Source organism: Mus pahari, chromosome 3 (assembly GCF_900095145.1).
Source record: "Mus pahari chromosome 3, PAHARI_EIJ_v1.1, whole genome shotgun sequence".
NCBI lineage: Eukaryota > Metazoa > Chordata > Mammalia > Rodentia > Muridae > Mus > Mus pahari.
This window is the reverse complement of record NC_034592.1, coordinates 26,266,611-26,287,277: the sequence shown is the minus strand read 5'-3', so window position 1 is coordinate 26,287,277 and position 20,667 is coordinate 26,266,611. Positions and strand designations below refer to the sequence as shown.

The 20,667-nt window shown below is 40.5% G+C and overlaps 1 protein-coding gene across 2 annotated transcripts in view; it reads left to right on the top strand.

The window, feature by feature from the left end:
* Golga1 (golgin A1) overlaps nt 1–20,667 on the top strand; it is a 50,080-nt gene that overhangs the window by 6,938 nt on the left and 22,475 nt on the right. For both annotated transcript variants that reach the window (XM_029536361.1, XM_021192918.2), the window contains 9 exons: nt 2,602–2,692; nt 5,936–6,010; nt 6,858–6,955; nt 8,570–8,602; nt 10,160–10,288; nt 10,955–11,124; nt 11,588–11,699; nt 17,767–17,892; nt 19,966–20,061. In XM_029536361.1, the coding sequence (XP_029392221.1) occupies nt 2,602–2,692; nt 5,936–6,010; nt 6,858–6,955; nt 8,570–8,602; nt 10,160–10,288; nt 10,955–11,124; nt 11,588–11,699; nt 17,767–17,892; nt 19,966–20,061 (930 nt within the window). The remainder of the gene's footprint in view (nt 1–2,601; nt 2,693–5,935; nt 6,011–6,857; nt 6,956–8,569; nt 8,603–10,159; nt 10,289–10,954; nt 11,125–11,587; nt 11,700–17,766; nt 17,893–19,965; nt 20,062–20,667) is intronic.

Below are 20,667 nucleotides of genomic sequence, written 5' to 3'. Positions count from 1 at the left end.
ATATAGAAAACACTGTCTAAATTTTTTTTTAAAAAAAGGTATTAAGATTTTCTTTTAGTATTTTAAATTTTGTTTACCATCCCCCACATGTGTATGTGTGTTGTGCAGTAAGTATACACATGCATACACACATACACACACACATATATAATATATATGCAGGTATACTTACCTGTGCAACATATGTGGAGGCTAGAGGTCAACTTTGGGAATCTCCCTCTGTTGATTCCTACCTTTTATTTTACTTTATTTTATTTTGTATTGTGTGTTTGTGTGTGCATGTGGGTGCCTAGGTGCGAAGAGGAAACTGGGTATCTTCTTCTTGCTCCCCGACTTCTTTTAGAATTTCTCTCGCTCAGAAAGAAGTTCCTTTGAGCAATGCAGGTTGGCTAAGGAGTAATCCACTTGTCCTCCCCTAACACTGGTGATCAGGTACATACAGACATTTTTAGTACTTTTTCTAGGTGCTTAGAAACTCAACTCCAGTCCTCATGCTTGTCCACTCTTACCCACTGAGCCTGGAGCTCACCATTTTTTGTTTGTTTGGTTGGTTGGTTGGTTGGGTTTTTTTGTTTTTCAAGATAGGGTTTCTCTGTGTAGCCCTGGCTGTCCTGGAACTCACTCTGTAGACCAGGCTGGCCTCAAACTCAGAAATCCTCTGCCTCTGCCTCCCGAGTGCTGGGATTAAAGGTATGCGGCACCACAGCCCGGCGGAGCTCACCATTTTGCTATGGTGTCTACCTGTCTTCTCCCTCCCACACAGTGCAGGGGTTACAGGAATGTACCCACATACCTGGCAGATCCAAACTTACATCTTTCTACAGCAGGTACTTTTTCCACTGAACCATCTCCCCAGCCCCTTTTTCAAAAAATATTTTGTAAGTAGCTTACACATCAGTAATCTTCCTTAAGCATTTTCCTACAGGCTTAGTTTTGTTTTACTCATCCCACCCTACCCTTCTTTCTTTCATCTCATTGTTTTTCATCAGACGTTGGAGTGACAAGATAGGAGTCTGAATCTCCAAACTGGAGAGATGGCTTATTGGGTAAAGCCACTTGCTGCAAGCCTCATTACTTAAGTTTGATCTCTGGGACCTATATGATAGATGAGAACCAACTCCTGCAAATGTCCTCTGACCACCACACAAATGTCCATACATACACATAAATAAATAAATAAATACCAAAAATTCGAGGAAAAGGGGGTTAGAGTGTCAGCTGGGCATGATGACTTATGCCTGTAGTACAGAAATTCAGGAAGTACTACAACCAAGTTCAAGCCCGGCCTGAACTACAGAATGAGACTTTGTCTCAAACCCAAATAAACCTCTCCCCTTAAAGTAAGCTATGTCTTAGCAGTGCCAGATGATATCCAGAGTAATGGTAGTACACGGAGACTTTTAAGTTTTGAGAGGGTTTTTTGTAAACCCAGGCTATCCTCTAACTCAAAGAGATATACCACCTCTGCCTCCTGACCTGGGTGTTAAGGCTAGTGTCACCATGCCTGGCTTCCCTTAAGTATTTTGTTTGCTTGCTTGCTTGTTTGTTTGTTTGTTTGTTTTGAGACAGAGGCTGACTGTCCTGGCTGTCCTAGAACAGCCTATGTAGACCAGGCTAGCCTTAAACTCAAAGATTCACCATCCTCTACCTCCCAGTGCTAGAATTAAAGGTGTGTACCACCACACACAACTTTCCACAAGTTTTAAAATAATTGATTGTTGGGAAGGAAAGTAGGTGCCTATTCATATATTGAACTATTGAATGCATGATTTCTGTGAAAGTCTGATGCATTTTGGAGGTTTGGATTAATAACCTTTTCTTTTGTAAATGGGGATACTGAAGCTTTATCAATACAGGACAAAGTCTTAGCCATGCACAGACTATGGTTCTTTGTTAAAAAAAAAAAAACAAAAACAAAAAAAAAAACCCACTTCCTTTATTCCAGGAACTTAATCTTTAGAAGACAAAGTGATCTCTTTCTTTGTATTATGTTCTTGGTGTAATATGATCATAAGAGCTTAATTATTCTATACGATTAAATAAAGGACTACATTTATTGCAATAGCTTACACCAGCATAGACTTATGTGACATATACTTGTGTGACAGCACCTATGGCTTTCATGTCACTCAGGAAAGTAATGTCACTTCCACTTTACAAGTGGAGGAGAAAGGCCTCATTAGGAAGGCTTCAATGATTTAATCAGCTAAAATGTAATAAATATAAAGAAGAAGTAGGGCTGACGAGATGACTCACCAGGTGAAAACACTAACTGGTCTTCAGAAGGTCCTGAATTCATTTTCTGGCAACCACATGGTGCCTCACAACCACCCATAATGAGATCTGATGCCCTCTTCTGGTGTTTCTGAAGTCAGCTAGAGTGTACTTATGTATAATAATAAATCTTTGGGCCAGAGCAAGCAGGGACTGAGTGAACGGGGCCAACCAGAGGGAGCAGAGGTCCTAAAAATTCAATTCCCAACAACCACATGAAGGCTCACAACCATCTATACAGCTACAGTGTACTCACATACATAAAATAAATAAATACAGGGCTAGAGACCCGCATGAACTGTTCTTCCCTTTCATCTGTCTCAACAGGCTTCTGATGGTAGCAGCTCCAGAGAAGATCTCTCATCCCAGCTTTTGAGAAGAAATGAACAGATACGGAAGTTAGAGGCCAGACTTTCTGGTATGTGTTAAGAAGCCATAAACAGCAGACATAGACCTGCTATGAGCCTGCTTGATAGGGTATCTCTATAGTAACTTCCACATGACATCTGATCTCCTAGTCAAAAAGTTTATTTTTTTAAAAGCATCTATTTTTCTGCTCCTGAAGTTTCTAGACACAGCTATAAAAAGTGTTTAAAGTTTATGTAAAGGATGGTATGGCCTTTGATAATAGTACTTAGGGAGGCAGGAAGATTGTAAATTTAAGGCCAGCCTAGGCTACATAGCAGGTTGCTGGAGGGCGGGGTGGGGGAGTCAGAGAGATGGGTCAGAGGGTTGGTGGACCAGCTGCCAAGACTGACAACAGAGTTTGATCCCTGGGACCCAAATGGAGGAAAGAGAGGACCACCTTCTGAAAGTTTTCCTCTAATGCATGCATGTGCACAGAAAATTTTTAAAAAATGAAGTTTGAAGACTTTTATTTATTTATTTTACAATGAGGAAAAAAATGTAGAATATATTTGGCCATGTTCCACCATTAGCATAGCTTACTTTCAGGTATAGAATTATAGGGACCACTCTCTATAGGATAGGGAATGAGCAACAGATGTTGAATCCATGTGCTACAGATAAGTTTTGCTGCTGGGCTGCCACTTAGCGTAGCTCACATCACTCATGTGAGTCTTGCTCCAGGACTTGAGGCCATTTTTTGCTGGTTTTCCTAACTATTACCTGCTTCTTTAGGAGGTGTAATTCTCATTACATCTCTGTCTTAGTCACTGTACTACTGTTGCTGTGAAGAAACACCATGACCAAGGCAGCTTTTAAAAAAGAAAGTATGTAATTGGGGGTTTCAGAGGCTTAGTTTAGTCCATTTTCATCATGGTGGGGAGCATGATGATTAGCAACTGTGGTGCCAGAGAAGTAACAGAGACTTATATCCTGATGTGACAGCAAAGAGACATCGGGCCTTGTGTGGGCTTCTGAACCTCATAAGAACACACCCAGTGAGTGACACAGTCCCATCAACTAGGTCATACCTGCTCCTGCAAGGCCATGCCTCCTAATCCCTCTAAAATAGGGCCACTCCTTGGTGACTAAGCATTCAATTATATGAGCCTATGGGAGCCATTCTTACTTAATTCTTATGCTGTTCAGTTTACAATTTACACAGCTCCCATTATATCCTTTAACCAAACAAGGCATGTTCATACTAGAATTGTGAATTTTTATTTTTTTTTTTGACAGTAGACATATTTTGATAGCTTCGTCCTGTGAAGTGGTTCATGATTTATGTGTCTCCTTTTATTCCTTGAATTTATGCCCAATTTTTTTTTCTTTTGGTGAAAACAGTAAAGTAAAATTATTTCACTGGATTGTATATGAAATAAATTTGTATAGCTGTCAGAAGTCTATAGCATTATTCACACTATTGTTAATCTTTTTCTTCTTCAGGTTCAGCTTCTTGGGGTCAACAAAATAAGGCACACAGGTAGTGAGTGGTAAAGCTGGGATTCAAACTAAAATTCAGACCTAGCTTCAAACAGCCTGCTTAAAGTCAGGTGTTAGTATCTTGTACACCTATCCATAGCGTTGGTTGTTCTATCTTGATACCCTTAAACAACACTAGTAACAGAAGTGAAATAACTGTTCCTTAATGTTGGGAAGGCTCTGGTAGTGTTAGTAAGTGCTTTTCCCGATACAGAAAGGAGAGTTATTGGCCTTCAGTCCACTTAACATCTTAGGAATTGTCACTGGCCTTGTATGAGTAATAACAGTAGTAGCTGTTTTACTCATTGCTGTGTGCCAAGCACTTAATGTATAGATTACTTTAATGTTTCCTTTGAAATATATGTAATTAGGCCCGATGTGTAATTAGGCAGTTTAATCCCAGCACTCAGGAGGCAGAGGCAGGTGGATCTGTGAGCTTGAAGCCAACCTGGTCTACAGAGAAAATTCCAGGACAGCCAGGGCTACACAGAGAAACTGTGTCTCCAAAAAGAGAGAAATAAATATTATTAATACCAATTAATAATATATGAAGAAACTAATATTCCAGATCAGCAATTTACTTAAGATTCTTAGCTAAAGCGGGCGGAGGTGGCACATGCCTTTAATCCCAGCACTTGGGAGGCAGAGGCAGGCAGATTTCTGGGTTCAAGGCCAGCCTGGTCTACAAAATAAATTCCAGGACAGCCAGGGATATACAGAGAAACCCTGTCTCGGGGGGGAAAAAAAAAGAAAGATTCTTAGCTAAGAACTTAAGAACTGACAAAGTTGAGATTTGAACTACTCTCTTTTATATAATACCCAAATGGTTTTTTGGCACCCCAGATAATTCTTTCACCTTTGGGGTGACCTATGCCACTCAGTTCCTATATAGAAAGGGAGCACCTATACCAATCTAGGAATTGAGCACCTATACCATAAAGGCAGTTCTATGCTAAGGTGCTTGCTGTTTAGCTAACCACTGCTGTGTTGTTTTATGGTTGCAAGTGAGCTTTTAGTGTTTATCCTTGATCTGCCATACTGCTAAAGGCAACAGGGAATGGGAATTGTCTTAGTCACTGTTCTATTGCTATGTTGGGAGACCATGACCAAGTCAACTGTTATAAAAGAAAACATTTAGTTGGGGGCTTCCTTACAGTTCCAGAAATTTAGTCCATTATTGTCTTAGCTGGGAGTGGCAGCATGCCGGCAGTCACTGGAGCAGTAGCTGAGAATTACATCCTGATCTATAGGCAGAGAGAGACAGATATACTGGCTCCACGTAGCTTTTGAAACCTCAAGCCCACCCCTTGTGATATACTTCCAACAAGGCTCTACCTCCTAATCCTTCTAATCCTTTTAAATAGTCCCATTCCCTGATGACAAAGCATTCAAATTTGTGTACCTGTGGAAGCCATTCTTATTCAAACCACCAAAGGAAAACTGAGACATAGAACAGATGAATGGAGATGATGGTGGATTTTTATAGCAGGGCATTTCTGATGACCAGGCCTAGCCTAACTGTTCTCTGTCCAGGCTAAACAAATCTACCTGTTTGTACTCACTGTTTATTCCATGGAAAGTTTGTATTATTCCTGTTTGCCTGTGTCATTCATTGTTAATGGGAGGCTTTCTACCTAGCTTTTCTTAACAGGGCTGGTAATCAGGTTAAGAAAATCATCATCATCTTCATTCATTTTTTTGTTTGTTTGTTTAATTAACTTCCTTTCCTGATGTTTGTCCACGACTGGTATGTGCACCACCCTCCTCACCCAAGACTATGCTGAACAGGTCCGAAACTTGCAGAAGATAAAAGAGAAGCTTGAAATTGCATTAGAAAAACACCAGGATTGTACGTATTTTTTTTCTGCTTTCTTTAATCTTTTCAGGCTTTAGCCTTTTAAATGAATTAGTATACTATTAAATGTACTCATTAGAACTCATATCTCTATTTTATACTGTTCTTAATGAGATTGATGTGACATTTGACTGAAAGTTATCAAGTATAAGCATATTTGTGTTGCTTTGTAGGCATACTACTTAAGAGGGGATCATTCTGTACTCATTTCTATCTAGTTGACCCACTTACTGATTGCCCTTAGGTTTTAGTACAATCTAGTACCTGGCCCTTGGGTCTAACCTAGGAGAATATTTTCAACATACTTTCATTATTGTTATATTGATTGTGGGGAAGTTCTGACATCACTATACCAACAATAAAATGGACATACATTTTGTTAAATTACCCTAACCTATCCCAACTCATATTTTCCTGGGGTATTGTCATCCAAGAAAGGTGCTACAGAAGTCAGAAGAAAACTAAAGAAAGCGTTTGTTTTGTTGTTGTTTTGTTGTTGTTGTTGTTACTGGTTTTGATATTTATCTTGTTTTTAATTCTGATGAAAGGGTAGTAGATGTCACTTCACAGAAGCCTTGGTGTTTTCTGCCCACCTACCTTAAGTGTTTGTCATGATACCATTCAAAAAGCTACTGTTTGATACAGAAAGCAAAAGTAAGGACTCAGACCCTTACCAGGACAAAGGGGTTCTAGAAACTTGAGTATTTCACAGTGTCATAATCAATTTCTGTGACCTTGCGCTTCTTTCATTTAGTGACATTTGTAAACTACTCACATGAGCTTTTCGTCACGCTGTTTCTGAAGTATTTTAATGTCTCAAATAGAGCCTCTTTGTTAACAGCTTCCATGCGGAAATTTCAAGAACAGAATGAAACATTCCAAGCCAGCAGAGCCAAAATGGCAGAAGGACTGGCTTTGGCATTAGCCAGGAAAGACCAGGTATTTAAATGTGGTACTGTCCAAGGCTCAGAAAAATTTCACTTAGGAACCCAACTTAAAAATCATGACACACACCTGATAAAAGTCTATATTACCAAGAAGGCAAGGATTGCATATAAGTTCTTTAAGTATTCACTTGGCCTTTTCTTATGAAATCAGACTTGACAGTTTAATCATGAAATGTGTCCAGAATGTGAGAGAGTTATTCTCTGCGTATCTTTGTAAAATAGAAATGGAAAGTGATGTATCCATAATCTACTAGTGAGCCTACAGAAAAGATCTTACCCTCTAAAAAGTTGTCCCCAACCCTACACCTCCAAGCACCTGCCTCTTCCAGTATAATTACTGGACATTACTCACAGCAGTTCCCAAAGACAGGAGAGAACTCTTTACCCCCATAGAAACAGCTAGTGCAAGGTGCTGCTGCATGAATGGCAACAACAGGAAAAATAAGCCAAGTGTGGTACATGTTTATAACACTTGGATTGATACAGGAGGATCGGGTATTCAAGGCCAGCCTGGTCTATTTGAAACCCTGTCTCCAAAAAAAAAAAGGGTGAATTAATTAATACATTAGTTAATTCAAAACAAAAAAATGTAAAAGGGAAAATTGTATTACAGTAACTATGGGGTTTGTTATATTTGATATAGTCAGTAGTGATTTGAATTAAGGTAAATATCAGTGTTCCATAGTGATAATCCTATAGATAAATGTGTTAGCTTGTTTTAAAGTATAAATATAAAAGCATCATCTACTAGTACTCAATAGATAACTATGGTATGTGAATGTATGTAAATATGAGAAAAAAAACATCAAAAAGTAGTATATTGTTTTGTAGCTATAATGATTGGACCTTTTGTACCAATGTTATTTTCCTTGAATTCTCTTTTGTGAATGAGGAGTCTAATATCCCCTCTCCTTTGTCATACACCAGAGGGCATAACACATATTAGAAAATTAAGCACCAGGCAATGGTGGCGCACACCTTTAATCCCAGCACTCGGGTCGGGAGGCAGAGGCAGGCAGATTTCTAAGTTCGAGGCTAGCCTAGTCTATATAGCCAGTTTCAGCACAGCCAGCCAGGACTATATAGAGGAATTCTGTCTTGGGGGTGGGGGAGTCGAAAGAAAAGAAAAGGAAAGAAAAGAAAAGAAAAGAGAAAAGAAAAAATTAAGCAAGAGAGCAGACAATTAACAAATACTCTTTTTGATCTTGCTTCCCAAGACTTTCAATAAATTGATGTCTAAACATCAGCCATGTGACCCAACTCAGTAGATTCTAGCTGCCCACTGAAGAAGTAATAGCAATGCTCCTGGAAGACACAGAAGAATAGCAGAGCTTGAATGTCCTATGAGCAGACACCTGCAGGCTATACTGTGTTCTAGAATTTTATGGAAAAATCATTTTCTTTTTTTTTTTTTTTTTTAAGGACATTTTAACTTTCTTAATATTGAACCAATTCTATGGGTATTTATTGTTTGTCTATGTAATTGTGTGTCATTCCTTTTGTTGTTGTTGATTGATGACTTTTAGGGGCAAGTTATTTTCAGAAAGTCTTAGTCTTGCAGATTCTCTCCCCTGAAAAGCTTACTTCTTCTTTTGTTTTGTTTTAGGAATGGTCAGAAAAGATGGAACAGCTTGAAAAGGTCAGTCATTTTTGTTTTATGCATGCTGGCATCACCTGTGGGGTTTAAGAACTATTTTCTCCAGCCAGCACTAGTTGGTAAAGGCCCGTAATCCCAGCTACTCGATAGACTGAAGCAAAAGGATTGCAAGGTCAAGGCCTGCCCTGGCTTTGACCAGAGTGAGTTCAAAACCAGCCCTAACAACTTTGCAAGATTCCATTCTTTATTTTAAAAAAAAGTTTGTTTGTTAAATTCTTATGTATTATTTTTGTCTGCGTGACTCTATGCCACATGTGTTACACACAGACACATGGAGACCAGAACAATTGGACCCCTTGGAACTAGAATCACATAACTACTTGCCTTAGTTCCCAGGTGCTGGGAACTTTTCTGGAATAGCAATAAATTCACTTCACTACTGAGCTAGCCACCTCAAAATTCTTTTAAAGTCAGAAGTGGGAACTGGCACTGTGGTTCAGTGTGTAGAGGTATGTGCTGCTGAGCCTGACACCTGTGTGCAGTCCCCAGAAACCACATGCTGGAAGGAGAGAACCATCACCTACAAGTTGTTCTTTGATCTACATATGTATACCATGGTACACACAAGCCCCTGTTCACATACACATACATACACACACACAAATAATAAACATTAATAAAAATAAATCTCATATCTTATAAAACAAGACTGTTCTCCCCAGTACCCAGCTTACTGTACTGTTGCGGCAGTCCTTGAAGCAGGACACTAGGTGATTGGAATGACTTCAATAGCCTGCCTTTTCTTCCTTCTGACTGGGCATGCTGGATAGCCTTTGTTGACTTCCTCTTATACTCTCTACCCTCATCTGGCCAAAGGCCAAAGGCTGCTGCACTAACTGGGCTTGGCGCCCTCTGGCTTTGAGTGGCCACTTGGGAACAGGAAGAATGACGGTAGAAAGAGTATAATTCGAATGTTTATTCCTCAACTTGGTCCACACGGTGTCCCTTGGATTTCCTTAATCCTGGGAACAAAACAATTAAGTTTCCGTTGAACTACTGGTTCAGATGGACACTTGGAGATGTTTTTTCTTACAATCTCTACCTCTTTTTTAGTGCCTTTTGGGGGGGGGGGGGCTGGGGGGTTGTTTTGGTTTTTTGCTTCCCAGGCAAATTGGTTCTGCTACCTGTTTGGTTGTAGGCCCTGATTGACCCTGTAGTCACATTGGGAATGCTGCCTAACAAAACCAGGGGAACCAGAACATGGCTCATGGGTTAGCACTGAAGCGACTGGAGAGCCTCTTGGCTAACCAGAAATGTTATCCTAGGACCCTTGATCAATGGGCTACATAGGCAGCTAGCTGCTACATAGCAAAGCCTGTCTCAAAATAATGTCTAGGGTCTGGAGAAATAGGGAAAGGCACTTGTGGCTGAATCTGGTGACTTAAGTTTGATACCTGGAACCCATAAGTTATCATTTGACCTCTACACATGTGTTGTGACTGTGTGTGTGTGTGTGTGTGTATGTGTGTTTACAAAAGTTTTGCTTGTACAATACAGATTTCTAATACTTGGTTTGCCTAAGTTGGTGTCTTCTTACAGGATAAAAGGTTTCTAACATCTCAGCTGCAAGAAGTAAAGAATCAGAGCTTGAGCCTTTTTCAAAAACGAGATGAAATTGATGAATTAGAGGGATTCCAGCAACAGGAAATCAGCAAAGTAAAACACATGGTACGTGTTTCCGTTTTAGAAGTTCAGTAACAGTACCAATGAGCAGTGAGCCGTTATGATCATCATTTGCAAGACTGTAAACACCCTCATAGTCTTTGTTATTAACAACATTGAAATGTTTCAGGTTTATTGAAAGTGAACAAGTTCTATTTGAAATGTATCTTTTTTNGGGGGGGGGGGGNGTTCGAGACAGGATTTCTCTGTATAGCCCTGGCTGTCCTGGAACTCACTCTGTAGACCAGGCTGGCCTTGAACTCAGAAATCTGACTGCCTCTGCCTCCCGAGTGCTGGGATTAAAGGTGTGCACCACCACGCCCGGCTCGAAATGTATCTTTTTTACCTTCTGTTTTTTTAAGGACTACACATTCAGCCTAATTCTTATCCCACAAAAATGTCATTCTTTTTTTCTTTCTGTATGGTGTGTGTGTGTGTGTATGTGAGTTTTGGGGTGGGGGGGACAAGCACATGCCACAGCTTGTGTATGCTCAGAGGACAACTTTCAGGAATCCATTCTCTCCTTACAGCATGGAATCCAGGGATTGACTTCAGGTAGAAAAGCTTATGAAGCCAGTTCCTTTACCCACTGAGTCATTTCAGTGGTCTGGCTATCTGTTTAAAGTATGTTTTTTAGCAGTGGCCTAATGGGACATTATGTCTTCTTATCAGCTTTTAAAAAAAGAAGAATGCTTGGGGAAGATGGAGCAAGAATTGGATGCACGAACCAGGGAACTTAATCGTACTCAGGAGGAGTTGGTGACTTCTAATCAGTTGTCATCTGACTTAAACCAGCGGCTAGAAGAATTGCAGAGACACTGCTCAACGCTGGAAGAACAGAGGTTCTTGCTTGGTCTGTGGGGCCCTTGGGAGAGGTGTTGGTGTAGCATTGCTAAAGCACACCCACATGCCCCCATTGCTGATCACAACCTATTTATCTCAGTGCTGGCAAAGGCTTCTGCATTTATTCTTACATGTCTAGGTCGCAGGCCCTCTTCTCCATCACAGCACTGACTCTCTCTCCCTCCCCTGCATAGGCACAAGTTTATTCTAGTCCTACTAAGCAGGGCAATTTGATTTGAATTGTAAAGTTATTAAATACTCAAAGACAGAATTCATTGCTTAGACCTGGGTGGTCTTCCTGCTTCTGCTTCTGAAAGCCAAGGAACCTTTACACGGAGATAAACTTAGTGTGGCTGTAATAACGCTTGCAGCCTGAAATATAAGGAGTCATATGCATTCTGCCTTTGAAGAGTAATAGAGGAAATATCAAAATTGCTCGTTGTCTGCTTTCTTTTCATGAAGAGATCACTTGACAGCTTCAAAAGCAGGTGCAGAACATAAGATTGTAGTCCTGGAACAAAAGGAACAAGAGCTCCAGGCGATCATCCAGCAGCATTCCATTGACCTACAAAAGGTAAAATCAGGGACAAGTACAGGGACTTCCTCCTGAGTCCCACAGGTCTACTCCCTGTTCTAGCCAAATTGTACTCATGGAGAGCAGCTACTCAGCTTCCCAGGTTGCTGAACAGAAAACATGGTATTTCCAGATGTGGTGGTACATACCTATAGTTTAGGAACTTGAGAAGCTAAGACAGGCTTAGGCATTTGAGATTGGTTTTGAAAACAATTTAAGACCTCCATTTCTTTTTTCTTTTTCTTTTTTTTTTTTTAAGGAAGTGGAAGAGGTGAAGGGAGAAAAGACAACAGTATCCTAACTGGAATTCTAAAACCATAGTATTTATTTATTTTGGTTTTGATTGACAGTCTAAATTGCTTAAAGAAGTCTAGAACTTAGAGTTATCTAATCTCAGGCTCCCACGTAGCAAAGATTAAAGTTTGTGTCACTGTACCCATATAAAGCAAAGCATGTCATTTGTTTGTTCTAACCATGTCTTATGGGCCTTGGAATTAGTCCATCAGTAGAGCATGTGCTTACTATAAAGCCTTGAGTTCAGCCCCTAACACCATAAAGAAAAATATTATGTCTTAAAGTACTACATAATAGACCTTGAGTAGAGGAATGCGTAACAGCCACTGACCTGCCCAAAATATTACTCGGACTTACATCATTTTTATTTTTGTTTCTTGTTTGGTTGAAAGAAATGTATTGCTCAGTATAAAGAAAACTGTAGTACTGTGCTAAATTCTGAGACTAGATAGATGAACAATAATAACTGTTTTTCTTTGTGTGTGTGTGTGTGTGTGTGTGTGTGTGTGTGTGTGTGTGTGCGCGCGTGCATGCGTGCGTGCATGCGTGCAGATTAGAAGTCAACCCACAATAGTCAGTTCTGTCTTAACACTAGGTAGGTCCTAAGAATACTAGGTTGATGGCTTGTTGGCATGTGCCTTAACCTGCTGAGCCATATCATTGGCCCCAAAGGATTATTCTATTCATTTCCCTTTTTTCATAATGTATGTGTGTGTGAGGTTTATTTGTTTATGTGTTTTATGTATATGAGTACTTTGTCTACATGTATGTACATCTGTACACCAGACGAGAGTATCAGATTCCAGATTCCATTACAGATGGTTGTAAGCCATAATGTGGGAATTGAACTCAGGAACTCTGGAAGAACAGCCAGTGCTTTTAACTGCTGAGCCATCTCTCTAGCCTCATCCAATATATTTTGATCATATTCTTTCCCCTCCCTCAACTCCTCACAGATGGCCCCTACCCCTCCCTATGTTCTTTCTCTCTGTTTTTCTGTCAGTAGTTTATTTACAGTTTTATCTAGTATAAGCATTCAAGAATTACTCTATTTTTTAGATCTTGCTCCTTGTAAACATTCTTCATGTCTATTAAAAGGATAAATTAAGCGTCCTTTTTTTGTTTGTTTGTTTTGGTTTTTTTTTTCGAGACAGGGTTTCTCTGTATAGCCCTGGCTGTCCTGGAACTCACTCTGTAGACCAGGCTGGCCTCGAACTCAGAAATCTGCCTGCCTCTGCCTCCCAGGTGCTGGGATTAAAGGCGTGTGCCACCACTGCCTGGCAAGCATCCCTATTTCTTAAGTAGCTGGTGCCTTACTATAAAAAAAGGATGCAGCAAATCCAGATCCAAAATACACAGTCCTCGTAACCTGCAGCTACCTTTTTATCTTCAGTGAAAAATGGCAAATTCTTCCCTGGGGCCTCCTTATAGTGGCTCTGCTGGAAACTCATCAAGGGATACGAAGATGGATGGTGGAAGAAATGGCCTCCTCCTTTCCCCCTTCTTTTTTAAATTTATTTTATTTTTTATTTTTAAACAATTGTTTATTTCAAACTAGGTTGTACAGCTTGTTGGCATGTGTCTTAACCTACTGAGCCATAACATACATACATGCATACATATATATATATATATATATATATATATATATATATATATATATATATAACCTGTCTTCAGACACACCAGAAAAGGGCATCAGATCCCATTACAGATGGTTGTGAGCCACCATGTGGTTGCTGGGAATTAAGCTCAGGACCCCTGGAAGAGCAGTCGGTGCTCTTAACCACTGAGCCATCTCTCCAGACCCCTAATTTTTATTCAGATGTGCATTTGTGTATGTGTTCATGAACTTGTGACATTGCATACATGTGGTGGTCAGAGGAGACAACCTTCAGGAGTCAATTCCTTCCTTCTACCATGTGGGTCCTAGGGATTGAATTCAGGCTGTAAGGCTTAGTAGCAGACACCTTTAACCCACTAAGCCATCTCACTGACCCATGATGGTATCATTGCTAAGCATAATGGCAAGTGGAGGTTGGACAAACTTAAGGAATGCTGAGGAGACTAAGAGAGTTATATATCTTTGTTCCTGGTTTGAGTATCTGAGTTGCTGATACTACCAGTCATTACTTAGAGAGCATTCATTACAGAAAGGTCAGCTTGTACCAGGGTTGTGAGAGAGTGGGTGTTTGTTGTTCTTAACAGCCACATATGACTTTATAAACTTTACAGATTTATAAGAATAAGGATAAGGTAAAATACGTAATAAGCTGATACCCTGTGTATGAATTCTTTAGGCTAAGGGAGCGGTATTTCTGTATGTCCTTCGCTGTTCCATCTCATCCTTTCTCCCTTCAGAAATAATTACAAGTTGGCCATAGTGGTGCACATCCTTGATCCTTAATTCCAGCACTCAAAAGGCATAGGCCAGCCTAGGTCTATATAGTTAGACCCTGTCTCAAAAAATAAAATAATAATCATCATCATCATCATCATCATCATCATTTAGCACAGCTATAGATTGTTTTAATTATTGCTTTCTTTTATATTTTCACCATATTTGCTTCCTATACAATATCTTCATTTGTTCTCATTTTTCTTAGTATTATATAAATGAAATCATGCTGTAAGTATTCTAAACCTTGCTATTTTGTTTTGTTGAGACAGTCTCACTTGTATCTCTAGCTAGCCTAGAACTCACTATGTAGACAAGGCTGGCCTTCCATTCACGAAGATCCACCTACCTCTGCCTTCTGAGTGCTGGGATTAAAGGCATGCACCACCATACCCCACTTACATATTCCCAATCTTAGATTAACTTTTACTTTAGACTCATACCTGTGAAGCTTAGTGTAGCTAGAGAGTAGATGAAGAGGGAGACTTAAGAAATAAGCAGGTTTAGCAGCAGAGACTATGTATGGTAGCATTTCCATTAGTCTGCCCCAGGTGTTAAAGGCCAGACCAAAAGCATTGTAGGAATGTGATCCATAACAAAAGTAACTGAAGCTGGGCAACTGATTCTTTTCCTGACCCCAACTTTATGTTCTACCTAATCAACACAGTAACTTGTGTAAGATGATGGTCTTCAATGGAATGGGTCACCATAGGGTTTCTCTAGTTCAAATTATTATGCAGCAGAGCAAGTGAACCCTGAAGACCAGTTTGAATCCTTACTGTGTCACTGAGAGATGCCTCGTTTTTTGTAACATAAACACAATGAAGTGATTGTAAGGACTAGAAATGATGCTTGTACATGTTTGCATACTGAAGCTACTTCTGTTGCTACTATGGCTAAACCATGCTTCTTGCAAGTATTTCTCTATTACACTGGTTCTCATTATAGTGGGAGAGGTTTGGGAGAAGCTGCTTTCCTTCCTGTCTTAACATTCATCTTTTATGCCTTATCTACTTTCTGAATATTTCAATTTACCTCAGCATCAGCCTTTCTGGCCTCTTCCACCCAGTTTCCTGGTCCAGGTGAACTTGTTTTAGCTCTTTGCATATCTTGTCTGTTCTTCTAAATAAATAGCCTTAAGGGAGGAAGGATTTATTTTAGGTTACAGTTTATCTTAGTCAGTGTTCTATTGCTGTGAAGAGATACTATGACCAAGGTAAATCTTATAAAAGAAAGCATTTATTTGGGGGCTTGCTTACAGTTTTGGATGTTTAGTCCATTATCACAGGCAGGGAGCATGATAGTAGCAGGCATGCACTGGACCATGTAATCCTTTCAAACAGTTCCACTCCCTGGTTACTAAGCATTCAAATATATTAGCCTATTGGAGCCATTCTTACTCAAGCCACCACGTAGTCCATTACTGAGGAGAAGTGAAGGTGGCAGGAACTTCAAACAACTCATCACATTATCCACAGCCTGGAGCAGAGAGGAGAGAATGCATGCATGCTCACTTGTACTTAGCCCCCTCTCTACACTTAACATAGTCCAAGACTTAAAGCCAGGGACTGAGCTGGGTTTTCCATATCAATTAATGTAATCAATACAACTCCTCTACAAACATGCCCACAGACTAACCTGATGTAGATGGCCCCTCACTGAGACTCTGTTTCAAGATTATTTTAGATTGTGCCAACTTAAGAAACCAACACACTGCTCTTTACCCACAATGCTGTTTCCTCTCCTGACTCTAGGCACCTGTACTTGCCTGTTTAGGAGGCCTAGTCTGAGCATCCCAAAGAGTTGATTCCCTACTGCCTCTACTTTCTCAAGCACTTCGTATGCCCATGTGTTACAGGATGATTAGGATGTTGCTTTATAGTTATGAGTAGTTCATCTCCAGTAGTTCTGCTTCCAGACTTCTTGGTTTTTTTGAACCTGTAAATTTTTGGACAGCAATTGTACTGGCTGGTTTTGTGTGTCAACTTGACAGAGGCTGGAGTTATCACAGAGAAAGGAGCTTCAGTTGGGGAAATGCCTCCATGAGATCCAGCTATGGGGCATTTTCTCAGTTACAGATCAAGGGGAGAGGGCCCCCTGTGGGTGGTACCATCTCTGGGCTGGTAGTCTTGGGTTTTATAAGAAAGCAAGCTAAGCAAGCCAGGAGAGGCAAGCCAGTAAAGAATATCCCACCATGGCCTCTGCATCAGCTCCTGCTTCCTGACCTGCTTGAGTTCCAGTCCTGACTTCCTTTGGTGATGAACAGCAATGTAGAAGTATAAGCTTTCCTCCCCAACTTGCTTCTTGGTCATGATGTTTGTGCAGGAATAGAAATCCTAGCCGGGCGTGGTGGCGCACGCCTTTAATCCCAGCACTCGGGAGGCAGAGGCAGGCGGATTTCTGAGTTCGAGGCCAGCCTGGTCTACAGAGTTAGTTCCAGGACAGCCAGGGCTACACAGAGAAACCCTGTCTCGAAAAACCAAAAAAAAAAAAAAAAAGAAATCCTGACTAAGACATCAACAAATAATGTTTAATCCTAACAAAAGTTTTTTAAATTATGGGGTTGTGCATCCATTCTTCAGAGTCTTCCCACATGTTGAAACCTGATGACCTGTACTCTTTGGGGAGAAGAGAATGGGCATCCTCAGTGGATGAAGGACCACCACAGATCTTCGTGCTTCTGTATTCAAAGCTTCTTGGATTCTTGGATCTGACATTGAACAGCATATGATGATTGGTAGTGATGAAAAGAACCAACTCCTGTTCTGTCATCATCATCACTGCATTCATTGACAGAATGTCAGGCTGAAGTGTACACCATTGTTGTGAGGCCAAGCTGTGATATTCACTATGACCCATTGGTTCCTGTCATTTGTTTCAGAAATTCTCTTGCTGTCCTTAAAGCCATTATCTTGGCTCTCTCCCTCTGTACCCAGCTCTTGAGTTTCCAAGAATATCATTATTGTTTTCTGGTTTGTGGTGTTTGTTTATTGTCACTGCTAGGGATTGAATCCAGAGCCTTAGGAGTGTGATTCCATATAGCTCATTTCAGGGACACTGGGAACGTCTTAATAGGATTGGGCTTACTGCCTCTACCAGACGATCTGGTGCTTTAATTGGCTATCATGCTTGCTTCTTGCTGCACTAGGTCTCTTCACCTGGTGCTTGCTTCTTGTTGTAGTAGGTCTCCTTTAATGTTGCTGGTTCTGATCTGGCATCTCTGTCCCAATTTTCAAGGAAGCGTTCTTGGCTGCATGTTTTTCTGTGATTGAACACAGAATTCCAGGGAAACATGATACAACAAGGCAGGGAAGAGAGGTAAGAGGGCTTATAGACTAAAGAGGACTTAAAGAATGACTCTGCTTTCCCCTCCAGGTCACTGCTGAAACTCAAGAAAAAGAAAAAGTCATCACACATTTACAAGAGAAGGTTATATTATTGGAAAAGAGACTAGAACAGAATTTATCAGGAGAAGATCATGTACAAGAACTCTTGAAAGAGGTAATGTCTGCTCATGCTGGCCAGTGTTAGAAAGGCATGGTATTGCATATGTTCTGAGTTTCTGATCTGGAGGGTTAGATGAAAGCTCTCTGCAACTTTGTATAGCTCTTTTGAGCCTCAAACTTCTGGAATCAAGCCATCTTTCTCCCCTAATTTCCCTACTATCTGAGAGTATAGGCACATACCACAGCACTTGGCTTATTCTACTTTGGATTGAAATAAAAATAGCCTTAGTTGGGCAGTGGTGATGCACTCCTTTAATCCCAGCACTTAGGAGGCAGAAGCAGGTGAATCTCTGAGCTCTAGGCCAGCCTGGTCTACAGAGTGAGTGTCAAGACAGCCAAGGCTACATAGAAAAGCCCTGTCGCTAAAAAAAACAAATAGACAAAGAAACAAGCAAAAAATAGCCTTATAGTTGTGGACATTGTGTCCCAGATCTTACATTGCTTGCCTGACTTGTACAAAGCCCTGTATTTAGTCTCTAGTACTTTATTAAACCAGGTGTGGAATGCATGTCTGTAATTCCATAATATAGAAGGTAGAAGTAAAAGTTTAGGGTCATCCTTGGCTACATGGTGAGTTTGAGGCTAGCCTAGGCTACATGAGATCCTGTCTCAAAACAAAAACCAGTCTTCATGTCTCCTTTGTTGCTTCTGAGAGGAGAGAACTCTGTTTACAGGGCTATCAGGACAGATTGCACCCTGACCATATGATGACTGATGTTGCCCAGGCTGACTGGTCTGCTGCCCTGTTCCCTTCCCTACACTTTCCCCTCTTAAACTGGCAAAGAAAATTATGAAATCTTTAGCTTGAGCAAAAACTACCTTGCATCATACCTTGGCTGAGGGAGCTGTTGAGCTGACTGACCTTACCCCATGGTAGAGGTAAACTTTTTCTCCTCTTTGTAGCCCAGTGATTAACCTCATCATGACAAAGTTGTCAAAGCCATGAGCTCTGAGCCTATCCTAGAGTAGACTCCACTGTCTATCAAGCCAAGCTTCTCCTCCTCTCCAGCCACAGCAGCACTGCAGTGCTTCCCAAAGCAATAAAGGTACATTGAAGTCTCTAGGCTGGCCACTCTACAGCAGTCTCTCCTTCACTATCGTCACTCCTGTGAAACTAATCTTCTCCAGCTACATAGTTGACTATGGCTTTCTGATCATATCACCCTAGAACACCTTCCACAATTCCCTTAAACATCTATATTGAGTTTAAGGTGTAAGTTGGTTTCTATAGGCAAGCCTCTGTGTTTGTATCTTGTGTCTAGTCACTATGACTTGAAGCTAGTCAGTCTCTTTGTATTTGTCTTCTCTATAAAATTGACTTTATTATTGTATCAGACACATAATACAAATTGGAGCATAGAAGGTATTACTATAGTCAACTATTATTAAAGAGTAAAGAGGAATTACTTGCAAGTTTGTTAAAAGCATATATCTCTAATCCTTTTCCAAGAAATTCTGACATCAGCAGATATAGACTAAGACTCACATTTAGCCAGCCTCCTCAATAAAGTTAATGCCAGAATGCCAGGTTTTGGAAGATCCATTCGAAAAATTGCTGCCTGCAAAATAAAGTAAAACTTCCTTTTGCAACACTAAAGAATTCCTCATTATTTGGCCCTTTTGCTGAACATCACAGTCTTGATTCATTGACCTAAGTCCATCATCACATTGACTTCTGAAGAGTTGTAGTTCTCTGAACACAGCAAGCTCGTGTGTGTGTGTGTGTGTGTGTGTGTGTGTGTGTGTGTGTGTGTGTGTGTGTGTGTGTTGGAGACAGGGTCTTATTACGTGGCTGGCCTTGGCTGGCCTTGAGCTCACAGAGATCTGCCTCCTGGGATTAAATGCTTTCCACCACCATGCCTGGCTTTGTGTATGCTTTTGTTGTTAGTCATGTGCCTTGGAAACAAAAGACTGTGCCAGATTTATTTGTGTGTCCTCTGTGTTATGTGATGACATCTACTTTCCTGATTGTGTTATCTGTTTGTGCCTAGCACTAAGTTATAGCATCAGTAAATATTCATTAAATGTGGAAACAACCCCTTCCTCTTATTTATTTTTTAAATTACAGAAAACACTTGCTGAACAGAATCTGGAAGATACTAGGCAGCAGCTCTTGGCTACCAGGAACAGCCACACCAAGGCACTTGACCTCCTGGAGACTCGGGTACTGACTTTACTCCCAGTATTTGCTACAATGTGTTAAACCTGGTTGTATGGTGGTTTAGTTAGAAACCTTCTGAGCCAGAGGACCTTCATTCCCAAGAACTATTTTTGCTATGTTGAAGTAGTTGTTTTCTCCACTCTAGGCCCCAAACTGTATTTTTTTTCTTTTTTTAAATTATTTCTTTATTTTATATATATTGGTGTTTTGTCTGCATGTATGTCTGTGTGAGGCTGTTATATCTTGGAGTTAGAGTTATGAGCTGCCACGTGGATGCTGGGAATTGAACCTGGGTCCTCTGCTCTGGAAGAGCAGTCAGTCCTGTTAACTGCTGAGTCATCTCTTCAGCCCCCCAAGTGCACTTCTGGATCTTACACAGTTTAGAGAATGTAAAGTGATGGCTCATTGTGTCTGCTGCTATGGTTACTAACGAGCTTTCACCTATTATTTTATCTTCCTGTTAGCCTCTGAGGGTTCTGCTTTTGAATTCTCTACATATCCTATTTTTCTTTGGCGGTTTCAGTCTTATAGGATTTTGTTTCATATTCTAGTTCCTAATCTCATCATTGTTAGTCCTGAACCAGTTGCTGAACAGAAATTCTGAAGTTT